The sequence below is a fragment of the Oncorhynchus mykiss genome, chromosome 12 (genome assembly GCF_013265735.2).
Source record: "Oncorhynchus mykiss isolate Arlee chromosome 12, USDA_OmykA_1.1, whole genome shotgun sequence".
NCBI lineage: Eukaryota > Metazoa > Chordata > Actinopteri > Salmoniformes > Salmonidae > Oncorhynchus > Oncorhynchus mykiss.
In genome coordinates, this window is record NC_048576.1 from 9416665 (window position 1) to 9440373 (window position 23709).

The following is a 23709-nucleotide window of genomic DNA, read 5'->3' on the forward strand; positions in this document are numbered from 1 at the left end:
CTAGGCCTATAACCTAATACATTACCCTAGGCCTATAACCTAATACATTCCACTAGGCCTATAACCTAATACATTCCACTAGGCCTATAACCTAATACATTCCACTAGGTCTATAACCTAATACATTCCACTAGGCCTATAGCCTAATACATTCCACTAGGCCTATAGCCTAATACATTACCCTAGGCCTATAACCTAATACATTACCCTAGGCCTATAACCTAATACATTCCACTAGGCCTATAGCCTAATACATTCCACTAGGCCTATAGCCTAATACATTCCACTAGGCCTATAACCTAATACATTACCCTATAACCTAATACATTACCCTAGGCCTATAACCTAATACATTACCCTAGGCCTATAACCTAATACATTACCCTAGGCCTATAACCTAATGCATTACCCTATAACCTAATACATTACCCTAGGCCTATAACCTAATACATTACCCTAGGCCTATAACCTAATACATTCCACTAGGCCTATAGCCTAATACATTCCACTAGGCCTATAGCCTAATACATTCCACTAGGCCTATAACCTAATACATTACCCTATAACCTAATACATTACCCTAGGCCTATAACCTAATACATTACCCTAGGCCTATAACCTAATACATTACCCTAGGCCTATAGCCTAATACATTCCACTAGGCCTATAGCCTAATACATTCCACTAGGCCTATAACCTAATACATTACCCTAGGCCTATAACCTAATACATTCCACTAGGCCTATAGCCTAATACATTCCACTAGGCCTATAGCCTAATACATTCCACTAGGCCTATAACCTAATACATTACCCTATAACCTAATACATTCCACTAGGCCTATAGCCTAATACATTCCACTAGGCCTATAACCTAATACATTCCACTAGGCCTATAACCTAATACATTACCCTATAACCTAATACATTCCACTAGGCCTATAGCCTAATACATTCCACTAGGCCTATAGCCTAATACATTCCACTAGGCCTATAACCTAATACATTCCACTAGGCCTATAACCTAATACATTCCACTAGGCCTATAACCTAATACATTCCACTAGGCCTATAACCTAATACATTCCACTAGGCCTATAACCTAATACATTACCCTAGGCCTATAACCTAATACATTCCACTAGGCCTATAACCTAATACATTACCCTAGGCCTATAACCTAATACATTACCCTAGGCCTATAACCTAATACATTACCCTAGGCCTATAACCTAATACATTCCACTAGGCCTATAACCTAATACATTACCCTAGGCCTATAACCTAATACATTCCACTAGGCCTATAACCTAATACATTCCACTAGGCCTATAACCTAATACATTCCACTAGGCCTATAACCTAATACATTCCACTAGGCCTATAGCCTAATACATTACCCTAGGCATATAACCTAATACATTCCACTAGGCCTATAACCTAATACATTACCCTAGGCCTATAACCTAATACATTCCACTAGGCCTATAGCCTAATACATTCCACTAGGCCTATAACCTAATACATTACCCTATAACCTAATACATTCCACTAGGCCTATAACCTAATACATTACCCTATAACCTAATATATTCCACTAGGCCTATAACCTAATACATTACCCTAGGCCTATAACCTAATACATTACCCTAGGCCTACAACCTAATACATTCCACTAGGTCTATAACCTAATACATTCCACTAGGCCTATAACCTAATACATTCCACTAGGCCTATAACCTAATACATTCCACTAGGCCTATAACCTAATACATTCCACTAGGCCTATAACCTAATACATTACCCTAGGCCTATAACCTAATACATTCCACTAGGCCTATAACCTAATACATTCCACTAGGCCTATAACCTAATACATTCCACTAGGCCTATAACCTAATACATTACCCTAGGCCTATAACCTAATACATTCCACTAGGCCTATAGCCTAATACATTCCACTAGGCCTATAGCCTAATACATTCCACTAGGCCTATAACCTAATACATTACCCTATAACCTAATACATTCCACTAGGCCTATAGCCTAATACATTCCACTAGGCCTATAACCTAATACATTCCACTAGGCCTATAACCTAATACATTACCCTATAACCTAATACATTCCACTAGGCCTATAGCCTAATACATTCCACTAGGCCTATAGCCTAATACATTCCACTAGGCCTATAACCTAATACATTCCACTAGGCCTATAACCTAATACATTCCACTAGGCCTATAACCTAATACATTACCCTATAACCTAATACATTCCACTAGGCCTATAGCCTAATACATTCCACTAGGCCTATAACCTAATACATTCCATTAGGCCTATAACCTAATACATTCCACTAGGCCTATAACCTAATACATTCCACTAGGCCTATAACCTAATACATTTCACTAGGCCTATAACCTAATACATTACCCTAGGCCTATAACCTAATACATTCCACTAGGCCTATAACCTAATACATTACCCTAGGCCTATAACCTAATACATTACCCTAGGCCTATAACCTAATACATTACCCTAGGCCTATAACCTAATACATTCCACTAGGCCTATAACCTAATACATTACCCTAGGCCTATAACCTAATACATTCCACTAGGCCTATAACCTAATACATTCCACTAGGCCTATAACCTAATACATTCCACTAGGCCTATAACCTAATACATTCCACTAGGCCTATAACCTAATACATTACCCTATAACCTAATACATTCCACTAGGCCTATAACCTAATACATTACCCTATAACCTAATACATTCCACTAGGCCTATAACCTAATACATTACCCTAGGCCTATAACCTAATACATTACCCTAGGCCTATAACCTAATACATTCCACTAGGTCTATAACCTAATACATTCCACTAGGCCTATAACCTAATACATTCCACTAGGCCTATAACCTAATACATTCCACTAGGCCTATAACCTAATACATTCCACTAGGCCTATAACCTAATACATTACCCTAGGCCTATAACCTAATACATTACCCTAGGCCTATAACCTAATACATTCCACTAGGCCTATAACCTAATACATTCCACTAGGCCTATAACCTAATACATTCCACTAGGCCTATAACCTAATACATTACCCTAGGCCTATAACCTAATACATTACCCTAGGCCTATAACCTAATACATTCCACTAGGCCTATAACCTAATACATTCCACTAGGCCTATAACCTAATACATTCCACTAGGCCTATAACCTAATACATTACCCTAGGCCTATAACCTAATACATTCCACTAGGCCTATAACCTAATACATTCCACTAGGCCTATAACCTAATACATTACCCTAGGCCTATAACCTAATACATTACCCTAGGCCTATAACCTAATACATTACCCTAGGCCTATAACCTAATACATTCCACTAGGCCTATAACCTAATACATTGCCCTAGGCCTATAACCTAATACATTACCCTAGGCCTATAACCTAATACATTACCCTAGGCCTATAACCTAATACATTCCACTAGGCCTGTAGCCTTATAAAGGAAGTGTCAGAATGGAAACAAATTAAAAGCATGGAACAAAGGGGAAATAATCACTGACAACATGAGCTACTGGGTGAGGATTAGGAGCCCCTTTACCACAAGAGGTTGATGGTACCTTAATTGGGGAAAACGGGCTCATGTTAATGACTGGAGCGGAATTGGTGGAATGGTATCAAACACGTGGTTTCCATGGTTCCCAGGTGTTTGATGACATTCCATTTGCTCCGCTCCTGTGCCCTTTACTAGTACCTATGTCTAGTATGTACAGTATATCTATGTACGTGTCCTGTGAGGGTGTGATTCTACCTGATCTCAGTGACAGAGCTGTCATAATTGTGAGAAATCTTTCAGGTCCAGTTGAGGTACCTCACGGTGACATAATTCACTTTTAGTCTCTGCGCTGAAACTCACTCCTACTGATGACCCATTGGCATCAGTTGTTACTTTGGCAATTCAAGATGGCGCTACCCATTTTTCCTTTATTTAACTAGGCAAGTCAGTTAAGAACAAATTCTTATTTACAAAGTTTGCCTACCGGGGAACAGCGGGTTAACTGCCTTGTTCAGGGGCAAAACGACAGATTTTTACCTTGTCAGCTCTGGGATTCAATCTAGCAACCTTTACGGTTACTGGTCCAACGCTCTAACCACTGGGCTACCTGCCGCCTCTACACACTAACCACTAGGCTACCTACCGCCTCTACACTCTAACCACTGGGCTACATGCCGCTCCTAATAAACGTTGTTCAAGATTACAATACTGAAAATATAGACGTTTCTATGTTACAAAGCACGTGTTTAGGGTTAGTGGTTTGGATCTCAGTCCTCAGCGTAACTTCTTGAAGTGTTTCCGTTCCCCTTAACAAACCAAACATTGAAATACCCTTATTGAAGGTAAAGTAAAAACCCAAACCGGTCCGCGCATCAATACCGGTGTATATAGTAAAATACCTGGCATCCACACATGTCTGGCTCAGTCTTGAGGAGAAGATGGTTATGACATTATAACAGATAGTCACCTACACAGCTACAGAACAACTTAGCATTAGGAATCGTTATGAGCATGTCAAATTGTAGAACGAGAGCTTCAACTGTCCATTTTGAATTTGACCACAAGTAACATTCTGGGTCACAAAACTTTTTAAAATTGTTTAAGGTGTGTCTTTTGACTTTTTTTTGTGTGTGTGCTTTGCTTGATCTTTTTCAGGAAGAAATGTTGTGAGGGGTTTAAGTTTGTGCTGGGCCAGTGCATTCCTGAAGGTATGGAACCGTTCCCAATCTGCATCCCAAATGGCACGCTATTCCCTACAGAGTACACTACTTTTGGCCAGAGGCCTATGGTACCCTATTCCCTACATAGTACACTGCTTTTGACCAGCCCAGTACTGCACTGTGTCGGGAATAGTGTGCTATTTGGGATGCAGATTTATGTCTTTCTTTGGTCTTTCTTGTGTGTTTGCTTAGATATTTTTGGCGACCATTCCCTGGTGTTCATAGGTTTGTGTCTCTGGTTTAACCCATAAATCATTAGATTGATATGCTGTTATTTTAACCTTCTTGTTATTTTAACCTTCCTGTTATTTTAACCTTCCTGTAATTTTAACCTTCCTGTTATTTTAACCTTCCTGTTATTTTAACCTTCCTGTTATTTTAACCTTCCTGTTATTTTAACCTTCCTGTAATTTTAACCTTCCTGTTATTTTAACCTTCCTGTTATTTTAACCTTCCTGTAATTTTAACCTTCCTGTAATTTTAACCTTCCTGTTATTTTAACCTTCCTGTTATTTTAACCTTCCTGTAATTTTAACCTTCCTGTTATTTTAACCTTCCTGTTATTTTAACCTTCCTGTAATTTTAACCTTCCTGTAATTTTAACCTTCCTGTTATTTTAACCTTCCTGTTATTTTAACCTTCCTGTTATTTTAACCTTCCTGTTATTTTAACCTTCCTGTAATTTGAACCTTCCTGTTATTTTAACCTTCCTGTTATTTTAACCTTCCTGTTATTTTAACCTTCCTGTAATTTTAACCTTCCTGTTATTTTAACCTTCCTGTAATTTTAACCTTCCTGTAATTTTAACCTTCCTGTTATTTTAACCTTCCTGTTATTTTAACCTTCCTGTTATTTTAACCTTCCTGTTATTTTAACCTTCCTGTAATTTTAACCTTCCTGTTATTTTAACCTTCCTGTAATTTTAACCTTCCTGTAATTTGAACCTTCCTGTTATTTGAACCTTTCTGTTATTTGATCCTTTCTGAAAGAGCGTAAGAAAGCATGCTAGGTGTTTAATGATTTTAAAGTACAGTTATTTCATTACTGTTGGATTTTGTTAAACCTCATATTCTGTTACAATGAGTCCATTGGCACATGCCGTCTCCATTCGTGTTAAAGCGTTTTCTTCAACCGTAACATGTGATCATCATATTGTTATGAAAGGCATCATCCGTCTTACTAAGTATTCAGTGACTGGAGACTTCAATTCTATTCAACTTTTATTGGTCCTCCAATTACTAACACTTCAAAGTGCAGTGTCATAAACATCAGTAATAAGTATGAAATCGTGTGCTAAAAGCAGGAACTGGAATCAGACCTGTGCTTGATCGCTCTATTCACACATAACTGGTGCCATCTAACCTGGTCCCAGATCTGATTTGTGTTGTTTTAGGCCAACCGTAGGAGATGCCAGGACAGCACAAACAGATCTGGGACCAGGTTAGGTGCCGTCATAGTGCAATTAATCGGTCCTAGCTGTGTTTGTAAGACGGAGTAGTATCTCTATACCAGTCCCAGCTGTGTTTCTGATAGAAGCGTCTATGTGTGTGTACAGATGATGTGTGTGTACAGATTATGATGTGTGTGTACAGATTATGATGTGTGTGTACAGATTATGATGTGTGTGTACAGATTATGATGTGTGTGTACAGATTATGATGTGCGTCTACAGATGATGTGTGTGTACAGATTATGACGTGTGTGTACAGATTATGACGTGTGTGATGGCGCCCCCTGTGAACAACAGTGCACGGACCACTTTGGACGGGTCGTGTGCACCTGTTACCCTGGTTACCGCTACGACCGGGAGCGACACCGGAACAGAGAGAAGCCATACTGCCTGGGTGAGACCTGGTCCCACACATAGAAATAGAATGTACATTCTAGTAACTATATTTCTATGGTCCTACGCCCCTGTATTAACACAGTCACGAGCAAAGATAACCATGGCCAAGTACTACTACTCAGGTATGGCCTCCAGTAAGTGTTGTACCCTCTCCAGCTACATATTCAGCTACATTTTTAACAAAATATTCAGCTACATTTTTAACAAAATATTCAGCTACATTTTCAACAAAATATTCAGCTACATTTTCAACAAAATATTCAGCTACATAGTCGGCTACATAGTCGGCTACATAGTCGGCTACATAGTCGGCTACATAGTCGGCTACATAGTCGGCTACATAGTCGGCTACGTAGTCGGCTACATATTCCATAATATACTTCACTTTGAAGTCCTTTTTTGTTTCAGTGTTGTTATTTTAGTAGCATTCTCTCACAGGCTTGGACACTGGCAGTCTCACATTTCATTTTATTTCAAATGGCACTTCTCATGATAGACCGCATTAAGAATACAACAAGTTGAACAAGCCCGTCTTTGTGTTTTCTCTTTCTTTCTCCTCTTTCTTCACCACCCCCCTCTGTTTCTCTTTCTCTACCCTCTCTCGCCACCTCTTTCTTTCCCCCTCTCTCGCCACTCCCCCCCCCCCCCCCTCTCTCTCCTGTCACCAACCCTTCTCTCTCCCTATCTCGCCGCCACCCTCACTCTCTTTCTCGCCGCCACCCCCTCTCTCTCCCCCTCTCTCTCTCTCTTTCCTCCTTTCTCACCACCACTCTCCCCCTCTCTCACCACCACCCCCTTTCGCCACCTCTTTCTCTCCTCTCTTTCTCTTTCTCTCTCTCTCTCTCTCTCTCTCTCTCTCTCTCTCTCTCTCTCTCTCTCTCTCTCTCTCTCTAGACATGGATGAGTGTGCCAACAACAACGGGACGGTGTGCTCTCAGGTCTGTCTGAACTCTCCAGGGAGCTACAGGTGTGAGTGTGAGAAAGGCTTTTTCCTGGAAGAGGATGGGAAGACCTGCACCAAGGGGGAGAGAGGTGAGGGGGAGATTTTTTTTGGCTGACATTTTTTCCTGGTTATTCCTTTCCAGGCCCTCTGAGTAGGAATGCTATTCTAGGACCCCTCTGCCCATATAAATGATTCATTATGATCGAAAAGGGGAAACTGATCCTAAACCAGCACTCCTAGATGAGATGCTTTCTGAACACAGGCCCCGAAGGCACGTCTGACAGTGATTTAATATTTTTTTTTACCTTTATTTAACTAGGCAAGTCAGTTAAGAACAAATTATTATTTACAAAGACGGGCCTACACCGACCAAACCCGGCCGCCCTATGGGACTCCCATTCACGGCCGGTTGTCATAGAGCCTGGATTAGAACCTGGGTGTCTGTAGTAACGCCTCTAGCACTGAGATACAGGGCCTTGGAACACTGTGCCACTCGGGAGAGGACCCTAGCGTGCATCCCAAATGACACCATATTCCCTATATAGTGCACTACTTTAGACCAGAGCCATATAGATCCCTATTCCCTATATAGTGCACTACTTTAGACCAGAGCCATATGGATGCCTATTCCCTATATAGTGCACTACTTTAGACCAGAGCCCTATGGATCCCTATTCCCTATATAGTGCACTACTTTAGACTAGGGCCCAGAAGTACACTACACACTACCAATCATTTTATTGGTCACATGTCGCTGAAAACAACAGGTGTACACTTTACAGTGAAATTCTTATGGCTATATACAAGGAGCACGGGTTCTGAGTCAGTGTGCGGGGTACCAGCTAGTTGATGTGATTGAGGTAATACTGACTGGTCAATCTGGAGATACAGTGCCTTGCGAAAGTATTCGGCCCCCTTGAACTTTGCGACCTTTTGCCACATTTCAGGCTTCAAACATAAAGATATAAAACTGTATTTTTTTGTGAAGAATCAACAACAAGTGGGACACAATCATGAAGTGGAACAAAATTTATTGGATATTTCAAACTTTTTTAACAAATCAAAAACTGAAAAATTGGGCGTGCAAAATTATTCAGCCCCTTTACTTTCAGTGCAGCAAACTCTCTCCAGAAGTTCAGTGAGGATCTCTGAATGATCCAATGTTGACCTAAATGACTAATGATGATAAATACAATCCACCTGTGTGTAATCAAGTCTCCGTATAAATGCACCTGCACTGTGATAGTCTCAGAGGTCCGTTAAAAGCGCAGAGAGCATCATGAAGAACAAGGAACACACCAGGCAGGTCCGAGATACTGTTGTGAAGAAGTTTAAAGCCGGATTTGGATACAAAAAGATTTCCCAAGCTTTAAACATCCCAAGGAGCACTGTGCAAGCGATAATATTGAAATGGAAGGAGTATCAGACCACTGCAAATCTACCAAGACCTGGCCATCCCTCTAAACTTTCAGCTCATACAAGGAGAAGACTGATCAGAGATGCAGCCAGAGATCTACAGCTGAGGTGGGAGACTCTGTCCATAGGACAACAATCAGTCGTATATTGCACAAATCTGGCCTTTATGGAACAGTGGCAAGAAGAAAGCCATTTCTTAAAGATATCCATAAAAAGTGTCGTTTAAAGTTTGCCACAAGCCACCTGGGAGACACACCAAACATGTGGAAGAAGGTGCTCTGGTCAGATGAAACCTAAATTGAACTTTTTGGCAACAATCCAAAACGTTATGTTTGGCGTAAAAGCAACACAGCTGAACACACCATCCTCACTGTCAAACATGGTGGTGGCAGCATCATGGTTTGGGCCTGCTTTTCTTCAGCAGGGACAGGGAAGATGGTTAAAATTCATGGGAAGATGGATGGAGCCAAATACAGGACCATTCTGGAAGAAAACCTGATGGAGTCTGCAAAAGACCTGAGACTGGGACGGAGATTTGTCTTCCAACAAGACAATGATCCAAAACATAAAGCAACATCTACAATGGAATGGTTCAAAAATAAACATATCCAGGTGTTAGAATGGCCAAGTCAAAGTCCAGACCTGAATCCAATCGAGAATCTGTGGAAAGAACTGAAAACTGCTGTTCACAAATGCTCTCCATCCAACCTCACTGAGCTCGAGCTGTTTTGCAAGGAGGAATGGGAAAAAAATTCAGTCTCTCGATGTGCAAAACTGATAGAGACATACCCAAGCGACTTACAGCTGTAATCGCAGCAAAAGGTGGCGCTACAAAGTATTAACTTAAGGGGGCTGAATAATTTTGCACGCCCAATTTTTCAGTTTTTGATTTGTTAAAAAAGTTTGAAATATCCAATAAATGTCGTTCCACTTCATGATTGTGTCCCACTTGTTGTTGATTCTTCACAAAAAAATACAGTTTTATATCTTTATGTTTGAAGCCTGAAATGTGGCAAAAGGTCGCAAAGTTCAAGGGGGCCGAATACTTTCGCAAGGCACTGTATATATGTGTGTATGTGTGAATGTGTGTGTATAGGGTCTAGTGAGTGTGCATAGAGCCAGTGCAAAACAACTAAGATAAATAAATAATAGATTTGATGGCTTGGTTGTAGGGTAAAGGGAATAGGGTGTCATTGGATGGCTTGGAGGTAGGGTATAGGGAATAGGGTGTCATTGGATGGCTTGGAGGTAGGGTATAGGGAATAGGGTGTCATTGGATGGCTTGGGGGTAGGGTATAGGGAATAGGGTGTCATTGGATGGCTTGGAGGTAGGGTATAGGGAATAGGGTGCCATTTGATGGCTTGGGGGTAGGGTATAGGGAATTGGGTGCCATTTGATGGCTTTGGGGTAGGGTATAGGGAATAGGGTGTCATTGGATGGCTTGGGGGTAGGGTATAGGGAATAGGGTGTCATTGGATGGCTTGGGGGTAGGGTATAGGGAATAGGGTGTCATTGGATGGCTTGGAGGTAGGGTATAGGGAATAGGGTGTCATTGGATGGCTTGGAGGTAGGGTATAGGGAATAGGGTGCAATTTGATGGCTTGGGGGTAGGGTATAGGGAATAGGGTGTCGTTTGATGGCTTGGGGGTAGGGTATAGGGAATAGGTTATCATTTGGGATGTAGTAGTCTACAGACACCTGGCATCCATTATAGATCACATGATCCTATTTCAGAAGGAGTCTCTCTCCCAACGCGAGCCGCCCCCTTCACTCCTGTTCTAGTTTGATGTGCCTCAAACAAACAGCAGAAAAAGAGGAGCTGCTGTTTTTTGCTGCAGGTTTTTTTTAGTAGGTTAGTAAAGGAAGTGATCATGGTTTGGTCATTCGCAACTTCCTCTGGTTCCTGTTAGATTATCTAACGTTAAATTCACACTGTGTGTCTTACTGAGAACAGTTAGTCGCACACACACGCACACACACACACACACACACACACACACACACACACACACACACACACACACACACACACACACACTTTTAGCTGTGAGGTTAATCCACAACCCGCCTTGCAGCAGTGTAATACATCTAGTCTTCACTTCTCCAAAACATAAAGAAAATCTCTCAAAGCAAAGCTGACTTCATCTGGTTTTGGGAATAGCTTGCCTTGCAGCCTAGGGTTGTGCAAGTACCCCACCATCATTAAAGTGGTGTTTTTTTGTATGTTCCCTTGAAAAGAGTGTGCAGTTAACCTGGAAGGGAGGGAGGGAGGGAGGGAGGGAGGGGAGGGGGCTGGTGGGAAAACCCAACAACCTTGATGTGTGAGCTTGATTAAAGGTATTCTGTGGGTCTTTGCTGAGAAGTAATCATAGCCATGCCTTTCACCTGTGCTGCGATCCACTGAGATCTATCAGCAACATAATATTGTGGGGAACAGGGTGTGTGGTCTTTACACCACAGCCCCCCTACTCCGCTGTCTACGTACTGTACTCCCCTGCCTTTCACCTGTGCTGCGATCCACTGAGTTCTATCAGCAACATAATATTGTGGGGAGCAGGATGTGTGGTCTTTACACCACAGCCCCCCTACTCCCCTGTCTACGTACTGTACTCCCCTGTCTACGTACTGTACTCCCCTGTCTACCTACTCTACTCCCCTGCCTTTCACCTGTGCTGCGATCCACTGAGTTCTATCAGCAACATAATATTGTGGGGAACAGGGTGTGTGGTCTTTACACCACAGCCCCCCTACTCCGCTGTCTACGTACTGTACTCCCCTGCCTTTCACCTGTGCTGCGATCCACTGAGATCTATCAGCAACATAATGTTGTGGGGAGCAGGATGTGTGGTCTTTACACCACAGCCCCCCTACTCCCCTGTCTACGTACTGTACTCCCCTGTCTACCTACTCTACTCCCCTGTCTACTCTACTCTACTCCCCTCTCTACTCTACTCTACTCCCCTGTCTACCTACTCTACTGCCCTGTCTACTCTACTCTCCTGTCTACCTACTCTACTCCCCTGTCTACTCTACTCTACTAACCTGTCTACTCTACTCCCCTGTCTACCTACTCTACTCCCCTGTCTACTCTACTCTACTCCCCTGTCTACTCTACTCTCCTGTCTACTCTACTCTCCTGTCTACTGTACTCCCCTGTCTACCTACTGTTCTCCCCTGTCTACCTACTCTACGCTCCTGTCTACCTACTCTACTCTCCTGTCTACCTACTCTACTCTCCTGTCTACTCTACTCTCCTGTCTACCTACTCTACTCTCCTGTCTACCTACTCTACTCTCCTGTCTACCTACTCTACTCCCCTGTCTCCCCACTCCTGTCTCCCTGCTCCCCTGTCTCCCTGCTCCCCTGTCTCCCTGCTCCCCTGTCTCCCTGCTCCCCTGTCTCCCTGCTCCCCTGTCTCCCCACTCCTGTCTCCCTGCTCCCCTGTCTCCCTGCTCCCCTGTCTCCCTGCTCCCCTGTCTCCCTGCTCCCCTGTTTCCCTGCTCCTCTGTCTCCCTGCTCCCCTGTCTCCCCACTCCTGTCTCCCTGCTCCCCTGTCTCCCTGCTCCCCTGTCTCCCTGCTCCCCTGTCTCCCTGCTCCCCTGTCTCCCTGCTCCCCTGTTTCCCTGCTCCTGTCTCCCTGCTCCCCTGTCTCCCCAGTCCTGTCTCCCTGCTCCCCTGTCTCCCTGCTCCCCTGTCTCCCTGCTCCCCTGTCTCCCTGCTCCCCTGTCTCCCTGCTCCTCTGTCTCCCTGCTCCCCTGTCTCCCTGCTCCCCTGTCTCCCCACTCCTGTCTCCCTGCTCCCCTGTCTCCCTGCTCCTCTGTCTCCCTGCTCCTCTGTCTCCCTGCTCCTCTGTCTCCCTGCTCCCCTGTCTCCCTGCTCCCCTGTCTCCCTGCTCCCCTGTCTCTCTGTTTGGCTCCCTACCTTCTTAGTCATGCCCTCCACCTGTGCTGCGATCCACTCTCTATCAACAACACCACACTGTGTGGAGTCAAGCTATATATCACCACAGATCACAGCAGAGAGTCAAGCTATAGATCACCACGGATCCCAGCAGAGTCAAGCTATAAATCACCACAGATCACAGCAGAGAGTCAAGCTATAGATCATCACGGATCCCAGCAGAGTCAAGCTATAGATCACCACAGATCACAGCAGAGAGTCAAGCTATAGATCACCACAGATCACAGCAGAGAGTCAAGCTATAGATCACCACAGATCACAGCAGAGAGTCAAGCTATAGATCACCACAGATCACAACAAGGCATGTAGTCTAGATTCTATACCACCCTCCCCTGCCTGCCCCACAGCCCCACCACATTGCCTTTGATCTCCACTGATAGCAGCAAGGCATGTGGTCTAGACTCTATACCACCCTCCTCTGCCTGCCCCACAGCCCCACCACGTTGCCTTTGATCTCCACTGATAGCAGCAAGGCACGTGGTCTACGATATTGGCTACTCAGCCCTCCTGCTCCCAAGCCCCCTACACCAAACACAAACACATACAGCTCCATTACATATTTACTAGAGCAGCTTCCTCCTCCCTCTAGGATTTCCAGCCACCCATTACACTAGGGTACAGGTACAATGTTTAACGGCATATATATATATATATATATATATGCCAGTCACTCATCCCTCTCGCTTCAGCCGTTTTCTCTTAGGGTAAACTTTTAGAAAAAATGTGCTATCTAGAACCTGAAAGGGTTCTTCGGCTGTCCCCATAGGAGAACCCTTTGAAGTACCCTTTTTGGTTCCAGGTAGAACAATTCCAAAACTACTACCTTATACACACAAGTGTAAAGGGATAAAAAATGTGTACATAAAGATATATGAATGAGTGATGGTACAGAGCGGCATAGGCAAGATGCAGTAGATGGTATCGAGTACAGTATATACATATGAGATGAGTATGTAAACAAAGTGGCATAGTTCAAAGTGGCTAGTGATTCATGTATTACATAAAGATGCAGTAGATGATATAGAGTACAGTATATACGTATACATATGAGATTAATAATGTAGGGTATGTAAACATTATATTAAATAGCATTGTTTAAAGTGGCTAGTGATATATTTTACATCAATTCCCATTATTAAAGTGGCTGGAGTTGAGTCAGTGTGTTGGCAGCAGCCACTCAATGTTAGTGGTGGCTGTTTAACAGTCTGATGGCCTTGAGATAGAAGCTGTTTTTCAGTCTCTCGGTCCCAGCTTTGATGCACCTGTACTGACCTCGCCTTCTGGATGATAGCGGGGTGAACAGGCAGTGGCTCGGGTGGTTGTTGTCCTTGATGATCTTTATGGCCTTCCTGTGACATCGGGTGGTGTAGGTGTCCTGGAGGGCAGGTAGTTTGCCCCCGGTGATGCGTTGTGCAGACCTCACTACCCTCTGGAGAGCCTTACGGTTGTGGGCGGAGCAGTTGTCGTACCAGGCGGTGATACAGCCCGACAGGATGCTTTCGATTGTGCATCTGTAAAAGTTTGTGAGTGCTTTTGGTGACAAGCCAAATTTCTTCAGCCTCCTGAGGTTGAAGAGGCGCTGCTGCGCCTTCTTCACGATGCTGTCTGTGTGGGTGGACCAATTCAGTTTGTCTGTGATGTGTACGCCGAGGAACTTTAAACTTACTACCCTCTCCACTACTGTTCCATCGATGTGGATAGGGGGGTGTTCCCTCTGCTGTTTCCTGAAGTCCACAATCATCTCCTTAGTTTTGTTGACGTTGAGTGTGAGGTTATTTTCCTGACACCACACTCCGAGGGCCCTCACCTCCTCCCTGTAGGCCGTCTCGTCGTTGTTGGTAATCAAGCCTACCACTGTTGTGTCGTCCGCAAACTTAAAGATTGAGTTGGAGGCGTGCGTGGCCACGCAGTCGTGGGTGAACAGGGAGTACAGGAGAGGGCTCAGAACGCACCCTTGTGGGGCCCCAGTGTTGAGGATCAGCGGGGTGGAGATGTTGTTACCTACCCTCACCACCTTGGGGTGGCCCGTCAGGAAGTCCAGTACCCAGTTGCACAGGGCGGGGTCGAGACCCAGGGTCTCGAGCTTGATGACGAGTTTGGAGGGTACTATGGTGTTAAATGCTGAGCTGTAGTCGATGAACAGCATTCTCACATGGGTATTCCTCTTGTCCAGATGGGTTAGGGCAGTGTGCAGTGTGGTTGAGATTGCATCGTCTGTGGACCTATTTGGGCGGTAAGCAAATTGGAGTGGGTCTAGGGTGTCAGGTAGGGTGGAGGTGATATGGTCCTTGACTAGTCTCTCAAAGCACTTCATGATGACGGAGGTGAGTGCTACGGGGCGGTAGTCGTTTTGCTCAGTTACCTTAGCTTTCTTGGGAACAGGAACAATGGTGGCCCTCTTGAAGTATGTGGGAACAGCAGACTGGGATAGGGATCGATTGAATATGTCCGTAAACACACCAGCCAGCTGGTCTGCGCATGCTCTGAGGACGCGGCTGGGGATGCCGTCTGGGCCTGCAGCCTTGCGAGGGTTAACACATTTGAATGTTTTACTCACCTCGGCTGCAGTGAAGGAGAGGCCGCATGTTTTGGTTGCGAGCCGTGTCAGTGGCACTGTATTGTCCTCAAAGCGGGCAAAAAAGTTATTTAGTCTGCCTGGGAGCAAGGCATCCTGGTCCGTGACTGGGCTGGTTTTCTTTTTGTAATCCGTGATTGACTGTAGACCCTGCCACATACCTCTTGTGTCTGAGCCATTGAATTGCGATTCTACTTTGTCTCTATACTGACGCTTAGCTTGTTTGATTGCCTTGCGGAGGGAATAGCTACACTGTTTGTATTCGGTCACGTTTCCGGTCACCTTGCCCTGATTAAAAGCAGTGGTTTGCGCTTTCAGTTTCACGCGAATGCTGCCATCAATCCACGGTTTCTGGTTTGGGAATATTTTAATCGTTGCTATGGGAACGACATCGTCAATGCACGTTCTAAATGTCTCTATACAGTGCACGACCCACAGACTTTAGTCAAAAGTAGTGCACTATAAAGGGAATAGGGTACCATAGGGCTCCGGTCTAAAGTAGTGCACTATATAGGGAATAGGGTACCATAGGGCTCTGGTCTAAAGTAGTGCACTATATAGGGAATAGGGTACCATAGGGCTCTGGTCTAAAGTAGTGCACTATAAAGGGAATAGGGTACCATAGGGCTCTGGTCTAAAGTAGTGCACTATATAGGGAATAGGGTGCCATAGGGCTCTGGTCTAAAGTAGTGCACTATATAGGGAATAGGGTACCATAGGGCTCTGGTCTAAAGTAGTGCACTATATAGGGAATAGGGTGCCATTTGGGACTATTTTTCTTTGTTTAACATACTTGCAGCATTCCTAGACGGACGAAAGATTTCCCCTCAGATTTTGCCACAGATATCTCTGTTTCTGATATCTTTTTTTTACAGACTGGTGACACAGATGTGTTTTTATTGTCACATCTTTCAAATAGTAAAAGAGCAATGACTAGTTACAGGGCCTTCAGAAAGTATTCATGCTCCTTGACCTATTCTACATTTTGTTGTGTTGCAGCCTGAATTCAAATTCGAACCTACACACAATACCCCATAATGACAAAGTGATAACAGGTTTTTAGAAATGTTGAAAATTCTCTATACAGAAACATCTCATTTAAATACATTACCGTTCAAAAGTTTGGGGTCACTTAGAAATGTCCTTGTTTTGAAAGAAAGCTCATTTTTGGGCCATTAAAATAACATCAAGTTGATCAGAAATACCAGTGTAGACATTGTTAATGTTGTAAATGACTATTGTAGCTGGAAACTATTTCATTATTTTTAATGAAATATCTACAGAGGCCCATTATCAGCAACCATCACTCCTGTGTTCCAATGGCACGTTGTGTTAGCTAATCCAAGTTTATCATTTTAAAAGGTCATTAGATCATTAGAAAACCCTTTTGCAATTAAAAACTATTGTCCTGATTAAATAAGCAATAGAAGTGGCCTTCTTTAGACTAGCTGAGTATCTGGAGCATCAGCATTAGTGGGTTCGATTACAGGCTCAAAATGGCCAGAAACAAAGAACTTAATTCTGAAACTCGTCAGTCTATTCTTGTTCTGATAAATGAAGGCTATTCCATGCGAGAAATTGCCAAGAAACTGGAGATCTCGTACAATGCTGTATACTGCTCCCTTCACGGAACAGTACAAACTGGCTCTAACCAGAATAGAAAGAGGAGTGGGAGGCCCCGGTGCACAACTGAGGAAGAGGACAAGTACATTAGAGTGTCTAGTTTGAGAAACAGACGCCTCACAAGTCCTCAACTGGCAGCTTCATTAAATAGTACCCACAAAACACCAGTCTCAATGTCAACAGTGAAGAGGCGTCTCCGGGATGCTGGCCTTCTAGGCAGACTTCCTCTGTCCAGTATCTGTGTTCTTTTGCCCATCTTAATCTTTTATTTTTATTGGCCAGTCTGAGATATGGCTTTTTCTTTGCAACTCTGCCTAAAAGGCCAGCATCCCAGAGTTGCCTCTTCACTCTGTCAATTAGGTTAGTATTGTGGAGTAACTACGATGTTATTGATCCATCCTCAGTTTTCTCCTATCACAGCCATTAAACTCTGTAGATGTTTTAATGTCACCTTTGACCTCTTGGTGATTATCCCTTAGCTGTTTCCTTCCTGTCTGGCAACTGAATTAGGAAGGACGCCTGTGTCTTTGTAGTAACTGGGTGTATTGATACACCAAAGTGTAATTAATAACTTCACCATTCTCAAAGGGATATTCAATGTCTGCTTTTCTTATTTGTTCTCATCTACCAATCGGTGACCTTCTTTACGAGGCATTGGAAAACCTCCCTGGTCTTTGTGGTTGAATCTGTGTTTGAAATTCACTGCTCGACTGAGGGACCTTACAGATCATTTGAATGTGTGTGAAACGGAGATGAGGTAGTCATTCAGAAATCATGTCAAACACTATTATTGCACAGACAGTGAGTCCATGCAATTTATTATGTGACTTGTTAAGCACATTTTTACTCCTGAACTTATTTGGGCTTGCCTTAACAAAGGGGTTGAATACTTATTGACTAAAGACATTTCAGCTGTACATGTTTTATTCATTTGTAAACAATTACAAATACAAAATCTCACTTTTACATTATAGGGTATTGTGTATAGGCCGGTGACAAAAATAACATCTAAATGTAATCCATTTTAAATTGAGGCTGTAACACAACAAAATGTGGAACAAGTCAAGGGGTATGAATACTTTCTGAAGTCACTGTGATGACGTTTGGTGTGTCTATATTTAAAAAAAATAAAAAATAAATGTTGAGTAACATTTTGCTGTGGTTTATGCGCTCCCTCAGCAGCTGGGCCGTTTGAGACGTCAGACAACGTGATGAAGGCTGGGGCATGCTCTGCTACGTGTGAAGACTTTCACCAGATCAAGATTACTGTCTTTCAGCTCAAACAAAAGGTTTGTTCTGGTTTCCACTAATCTGAATAATAATAATAATAATACTCACACTTTTATTTTCCTACTAGCACTTACTTTGCTGATATCTAACTTATTGAGGGAAAATGTACCGACTGTGAAGTGTGGTTGTCCCACCCAGCTATCTTCAGACGAAGGCACTAACTAACTGTAAGTCACTCTGGATAAGAGCGTCTGCTAAATGACTGCAATTTAAATGTTAATGCAATTCAAAAACAAGACGTTAAATGCACCTGGTTGGATTCAGGTTTATTAAAAGGTGGTGCTGTTAACGATTATTATTGTTATTATAACGTCTTGTATTTCATTTGTGTTGCTGCTTACCACCGAGCCATTCCACATAAAACACAGTTGGTTGGATTCAGTTAGGTATTAAAATGGACCAGGATTATTCCGTTGGTTTATTTAGTCATTCATTGTATATACTATTGTATGTCTCATTCACCAAAGAACTCTGCGTATCACTGGTCAATATCTGTCAATATATTCAGGTAGAATAACACTGGGAAACATCTCCTCTGGGACGCAGAACGACGTTTATTGTACGTAATAAACATTATTGAAATCATTTTGGATTACTGCCGCTAGCGAGTTGGTTCTGTAAATGATGTCTGTCGTTGTAAAGTGCCGGTTATACGGTGTAAAACTCACTGGAGTGGTACCACACACACACACATACACACACACACACACACACACACACACACACACACACACACACACACACACACACACACACACACACACACTGCTTAGTGAGTATTTCCAGCCCTCTAGCCTTCTCAGTCAGGCTCAATCTGTAGACCAGTCTGTCAACAGGGCAGTTCACCACTCTGCCCTGTAACATGTGATATATGGTTCCCAGCCGTGTGGTCCTATGGGGTTCGGTAGGCACACTACTAGCTCTTTTTTTCATTGGAGGGAAAAACATGAAATAGGCCTATGTGGCTAGTGTGCTGCAAATGGCACCCTATACCCCAATCCCTACATAGGACCCATAGGGCTCTGGTCAAAAGTAGGGCTCTGGTCAAAAGTAGGGCTCTGGTCAAAAGTAGTCGTGCTCTATATAGGGAATAGGGTACAATTTGGGACGCTGTCTAAGAAAACAAAATTGTCTTTTGAGAACAGAGGTCAGATATTGTGCAGGGGGGGGAGGAGGGGGGTTGACTGACTGACTGACAGGAAAGGAAGATTATGGCCATTACTGGTCACCCACTGCCCCCCTCAAGGCATAAACGCAGGCTGCTTTGGATTATTACTTACATAGCTGCTCGTCTCTACAAACCAACACTTACTCCTTCATCTCATGTCATGGTCCGGAGACCTCATCGGCAGGAATAATGATTCAATTGGATGTTCTCTGATTCATCGCCCCTGTCCAGGGACACACCATGTCATATGACTTGCACACCAGTTGGCAGGTAATGTAAGGCCTCAGTCTAATGTTTGGCCACGGTCTAATGTATGGCCCCAGCCCCAGCCTAATGTAAGGCCCCAGCCCCAGAGACTAATGTATGGCCCCAGCCCCAGCCTAATGTATAGCCCCAGCCTTTTATATGGCCACAGCCTAATGTATGGCCCCAGCCTAATGTATAGCCCCAGCCTAATGTATAGCCCCAGCCTAATGTATGGCTACAGCCTAATGTATGGCCCCAGCCTAATGTATGGCCCCAGCCTAATGTATGGCTACAGCCTAATGTATGGCCCCAGCCCCAGCCTAATGTATGGCTACAGCCTAATGTATGGCCCTAGAGACTAATGTATGACTCCAGCCCCAGCCTAATGTATGGCCTCAGCCTTTTATATGGCCACAGCCTAATGTATGGCCCCAGCCTAATGTATAGCCCCAGCCTAATGTATAGCCCCAGCCTAATGTATGGCCCCAGCCTAATGTATGGCCCCAGCCTAATGTATGGCCCCAGCCCCAGCCTAATGTATGGCCCAGGCCGCAGCCAAATGTATGGCCCCAGCCTAATGTATGGCCCCAGCCTAATGTATGGCCCCAGCCTAATGTATGGCCCCAACCTAATGTATGGCCCCAGCCTAATGTATGGCCCCAGCCCCAGCCTAATGTATGGCTACAGCCTAATGTATGGCCCCAGCCTAATGTATGGCCACAGCCTAATGTATGGCCACAGCCTAATGTATGGCCCCAGCCCCAGCCTAATGTATAGCCCCAGCCTAATGTATGGCCCCAGCCTAATGTACGGCCACAGCCTAATGTATGGCCCCAGCCTAATGTATGGCCCCAGCCTAATTGTATAGCCCCAGCCCCAGCCTAATGTATGGCCCCAGCCTAATGTATATCCCCAGCCCCAGCCTAATGTATGGCCCAGGCCCCATCCTAATGTATGGCCCCAGCCTAATGTATGGCCCCAGCCTGTACTACGCTTTGATATAGAGTACTCACATGTACATGTATATATCCCAGAGTACAGTGCGGTCTCCTGGTCTACCTAAGTAAAGCATAGTGATTTCCTGGGCCTGCGTCTGGTTATTACAAATTGACATAGCTGGTTTCAAGTCGTACTCTGACACAACAAATAATTCACGTAGAGAATGTCATTTTCTTGTCCTGTAAGTTTAATACATCCATGTAGTAACTATTATTACAGGTCCTTGAACATGGAATACACTCTTACGCTGTAATCTCCCCGTAGGCTTCTGCTCTATGATGACTGACAGCCAAGTGGCTGTAATCTCCCCGTAGGCTTCTGCTCTATGATGACTGACAGCCAAGTGGCTTTAATCTCCCCGAAGGCTTCTGCTCTATGATGACTGACAGCCAAGTGGCTGTAATCTCCCCGTAGGCTTCTGCTCTATGATGACTGACAGCCAAGTGGCTGTAATCTCCCCGTAGGCTTCTGCTCTATGATGACTGACAGCCAAGTGGCTGTAATCTCCCCGTAGGCTTCTGCTCTATGATGACTGACAGCCAAGTGGCTGTAATCTCCCCGTAGGCTTCTGCTCTATGATGACTGACAGCCAAGTGGCTGTAATCTCCCCGTAGGCTTCTGCTCAATGATGACTGACAGCCAAATGGCTGTAATCTCCCCGTAGGCTTCTGCTCTATGATGACTGACAGCCAAGTGGCTGTAATCTCCCCGTAGGCTTCTGCTCTATGATGACTGACAGCCAAGTGGCTGTAATCTCCCCGTAGGCTTCTGCTCTATGATGACTGACAGCCAAATGGCTGTAATCTCCCCGTAGGCTTCTGCTCTATGATGACTGACAGCCAAATGGCTGTAATCTCCCCGTAGGCTTCTGCTCTATGATGACTGACAGCCAAATGGCTGTAATCTCCCCGTAGGCTTCTGCTCTATGATGACTGACAGCCAAGTGGCTGTAATCTCCCCGTAGGCTTCTGCTCTATGATGACTGACAGCCAAGTGGCTGTAATCTCCCCGTAGGCTTCTGCTCTATGATGACTGACAGCCAAGTGGCTGTAATCTCCCCGTAGGCTTCTGCTCTATGATGACTGACAGCCAAGTGGCTGTAATCTCCCCGTAGGCTTCTGCTCTATGATGACTGACAGCCAAGTGGCTGTAATCTCCCCGTAGGCTTCTGCTCTATGATGACTGACAGCCAAGTGGCTGTAATCTCCCCGTAGGCTTCTGCTCTATGATGACTGACAGCCAAATGGCTGTAATCTCCCCGTAGGCTTCTGCTCTATGATGACTGACAGCCAAGTGGCTGTAATCTCCCCGTAGGCTTCTGCTCTATGATGACTGACAGCCAAGTGGCTGTAATCTCCCCGTAGGCTTCTGCTCTATGATGACTGACAGCCAAGTGGCTGTAATCTCCCCGTAGGCTTCTGCTCTATGATGACTGACAGCCAAATGGCTGTATCGTCGACATGCCTGATCCTTCCTCCATTATCTCAGACCTCTCTCTCATTAAGACTGATCTTGAGAAAATCCTTTGAGCTAGAACCGCTACATTAAATGGGCAATTTAGGATAGGATTTTTTACTTCTAAATTAATGATATATTGCAATTGATTGTTGAAGAATATAACTGATGAATGCCTTATGATCTTAGTTCAACTATTGTACTAAAAACATGAACAATCTTAACTATATCCGTTCTTCTTGTTCTATAGATCGCCATGTTGCCCAGCAACGCTGATGACACCAAGCAGATGACCAGTGAGAAGATGCTGATGTCACACTCCTTCCTGCCCGGGCCTCCTGGTCTGCCCGGGCCTCCAGGTAAAACTAGCTGTAGTATAATGTTTCTGTCTGTCTGTGTTCTATCTATCGTCCTGTAGTATACTGTCTCTGTCTATCGTCCTGTAGTATAATGTCTCTGTCTATCGTCCTGTAGTATAATGTCTCTGTCTATCGTCCTGTAGTATAATGTCTCTGTCTATCGTCCTGTAGTATAATGTCTCTGTCTATCGTCCTGTAGTATAATGTCTCTGTCAATCGTCCTGTAGTATAATGTCTCTGTCTATCGTTCTGTAGTATAATGTTTCTGTCTATCGTCCTGTAGTATATTGTCTCTGTCTATCGTCCTGTAGTATATTGTCTCTGTCTATCGTTCTGTAGTATAATGTCTCTGTCTATCGTTCTGTAGTATAATGTCTCTGTCTATCGTTCTGTAGTATAATGTCTCTGTCTATCTGTAGTTCTGTAGTATAATGTCTCTGTCTATCGTTCTGTAGTATAATGTCTCTGTCTATCTGTAGTCCTGTAGTATAATGTCTCTGTCTATCGTTCTGTAGTATAATGTCTCTGTCTATCTGTAGTATAATGTCTCTGTCTATCTGTAGTATAATGTCTCTGTCTATCGTCCTGTAGTATAATGTCTCTGTCTATCGTTCTGTAGTATAATGTCTCTGTCTATCGTCCTGTAGTATAATGTCTCTGTCTATCGTCCTGTAGTATAATGTCTCTGTCTATCGTCCTGTAGTATAATGTTTCTGTCTATCGTCCTGTAGTATAATGTTTCTGTCTATCGTCCTGTAGTATAATGTCTCTGTCTATCGTCCTGTAGTATAATGTCTCTGTCTATCTGTAGTCCTGTAGTATAATGTCTCTGTCTATCGTCCTGTAGTATAATGTCTCTGTCTATCTGTAGTCCTGTAGTATAATGTCTCTGTCTATCGTCCTGTAGTATAATGTCTCTGTCTATCGTCCTGTAGTATAATGTCTCTGTCTATCGTCCTGTAGTATAATGTCTCTGTCTATCGTCCTGTAGTATAATGTCTCTGTCTATCGTCCTGTAG

At 44.0% G+C, this 23709-nt stretch overlaps 1 protein-coding gene across 2 annotated transcripts in view; it reads left to right on the forward strand.

Moving 5' to 3' along the window:
- ccbe1 (collagen and calcium binding EGF domains 1) overlaps positions 1-23709 on the forward strand; it is a 110713-nt gene that overhangs the window by 67486 nt on the left and 19518 nt on the right. The window contains exons 3-7 of one of the 2 annotated variants that reach the window (XM_021622600.2): positions 4745-4797; positions 6519-6653; positions 7550-7687; positions 18356-18462; positions 22582-22690. In XM_021622600.2, the coding sequence (XP_021478275.2) occupies positions 4745-4797; positions 6519-6653; positions 7550-7687; positions 18356-18462; positions 22582-22690 (542 nt within the window). Of the gene's footprint in view, positions 1-4744; positions 4798-6518; positions 6654-7549; positions 7688-18352; positions 18463-22581; positions 22691-23709 lie in introns of both variants that reach the window. The other variant, XM_021622599.2, reaches the window with a different exon arrangement.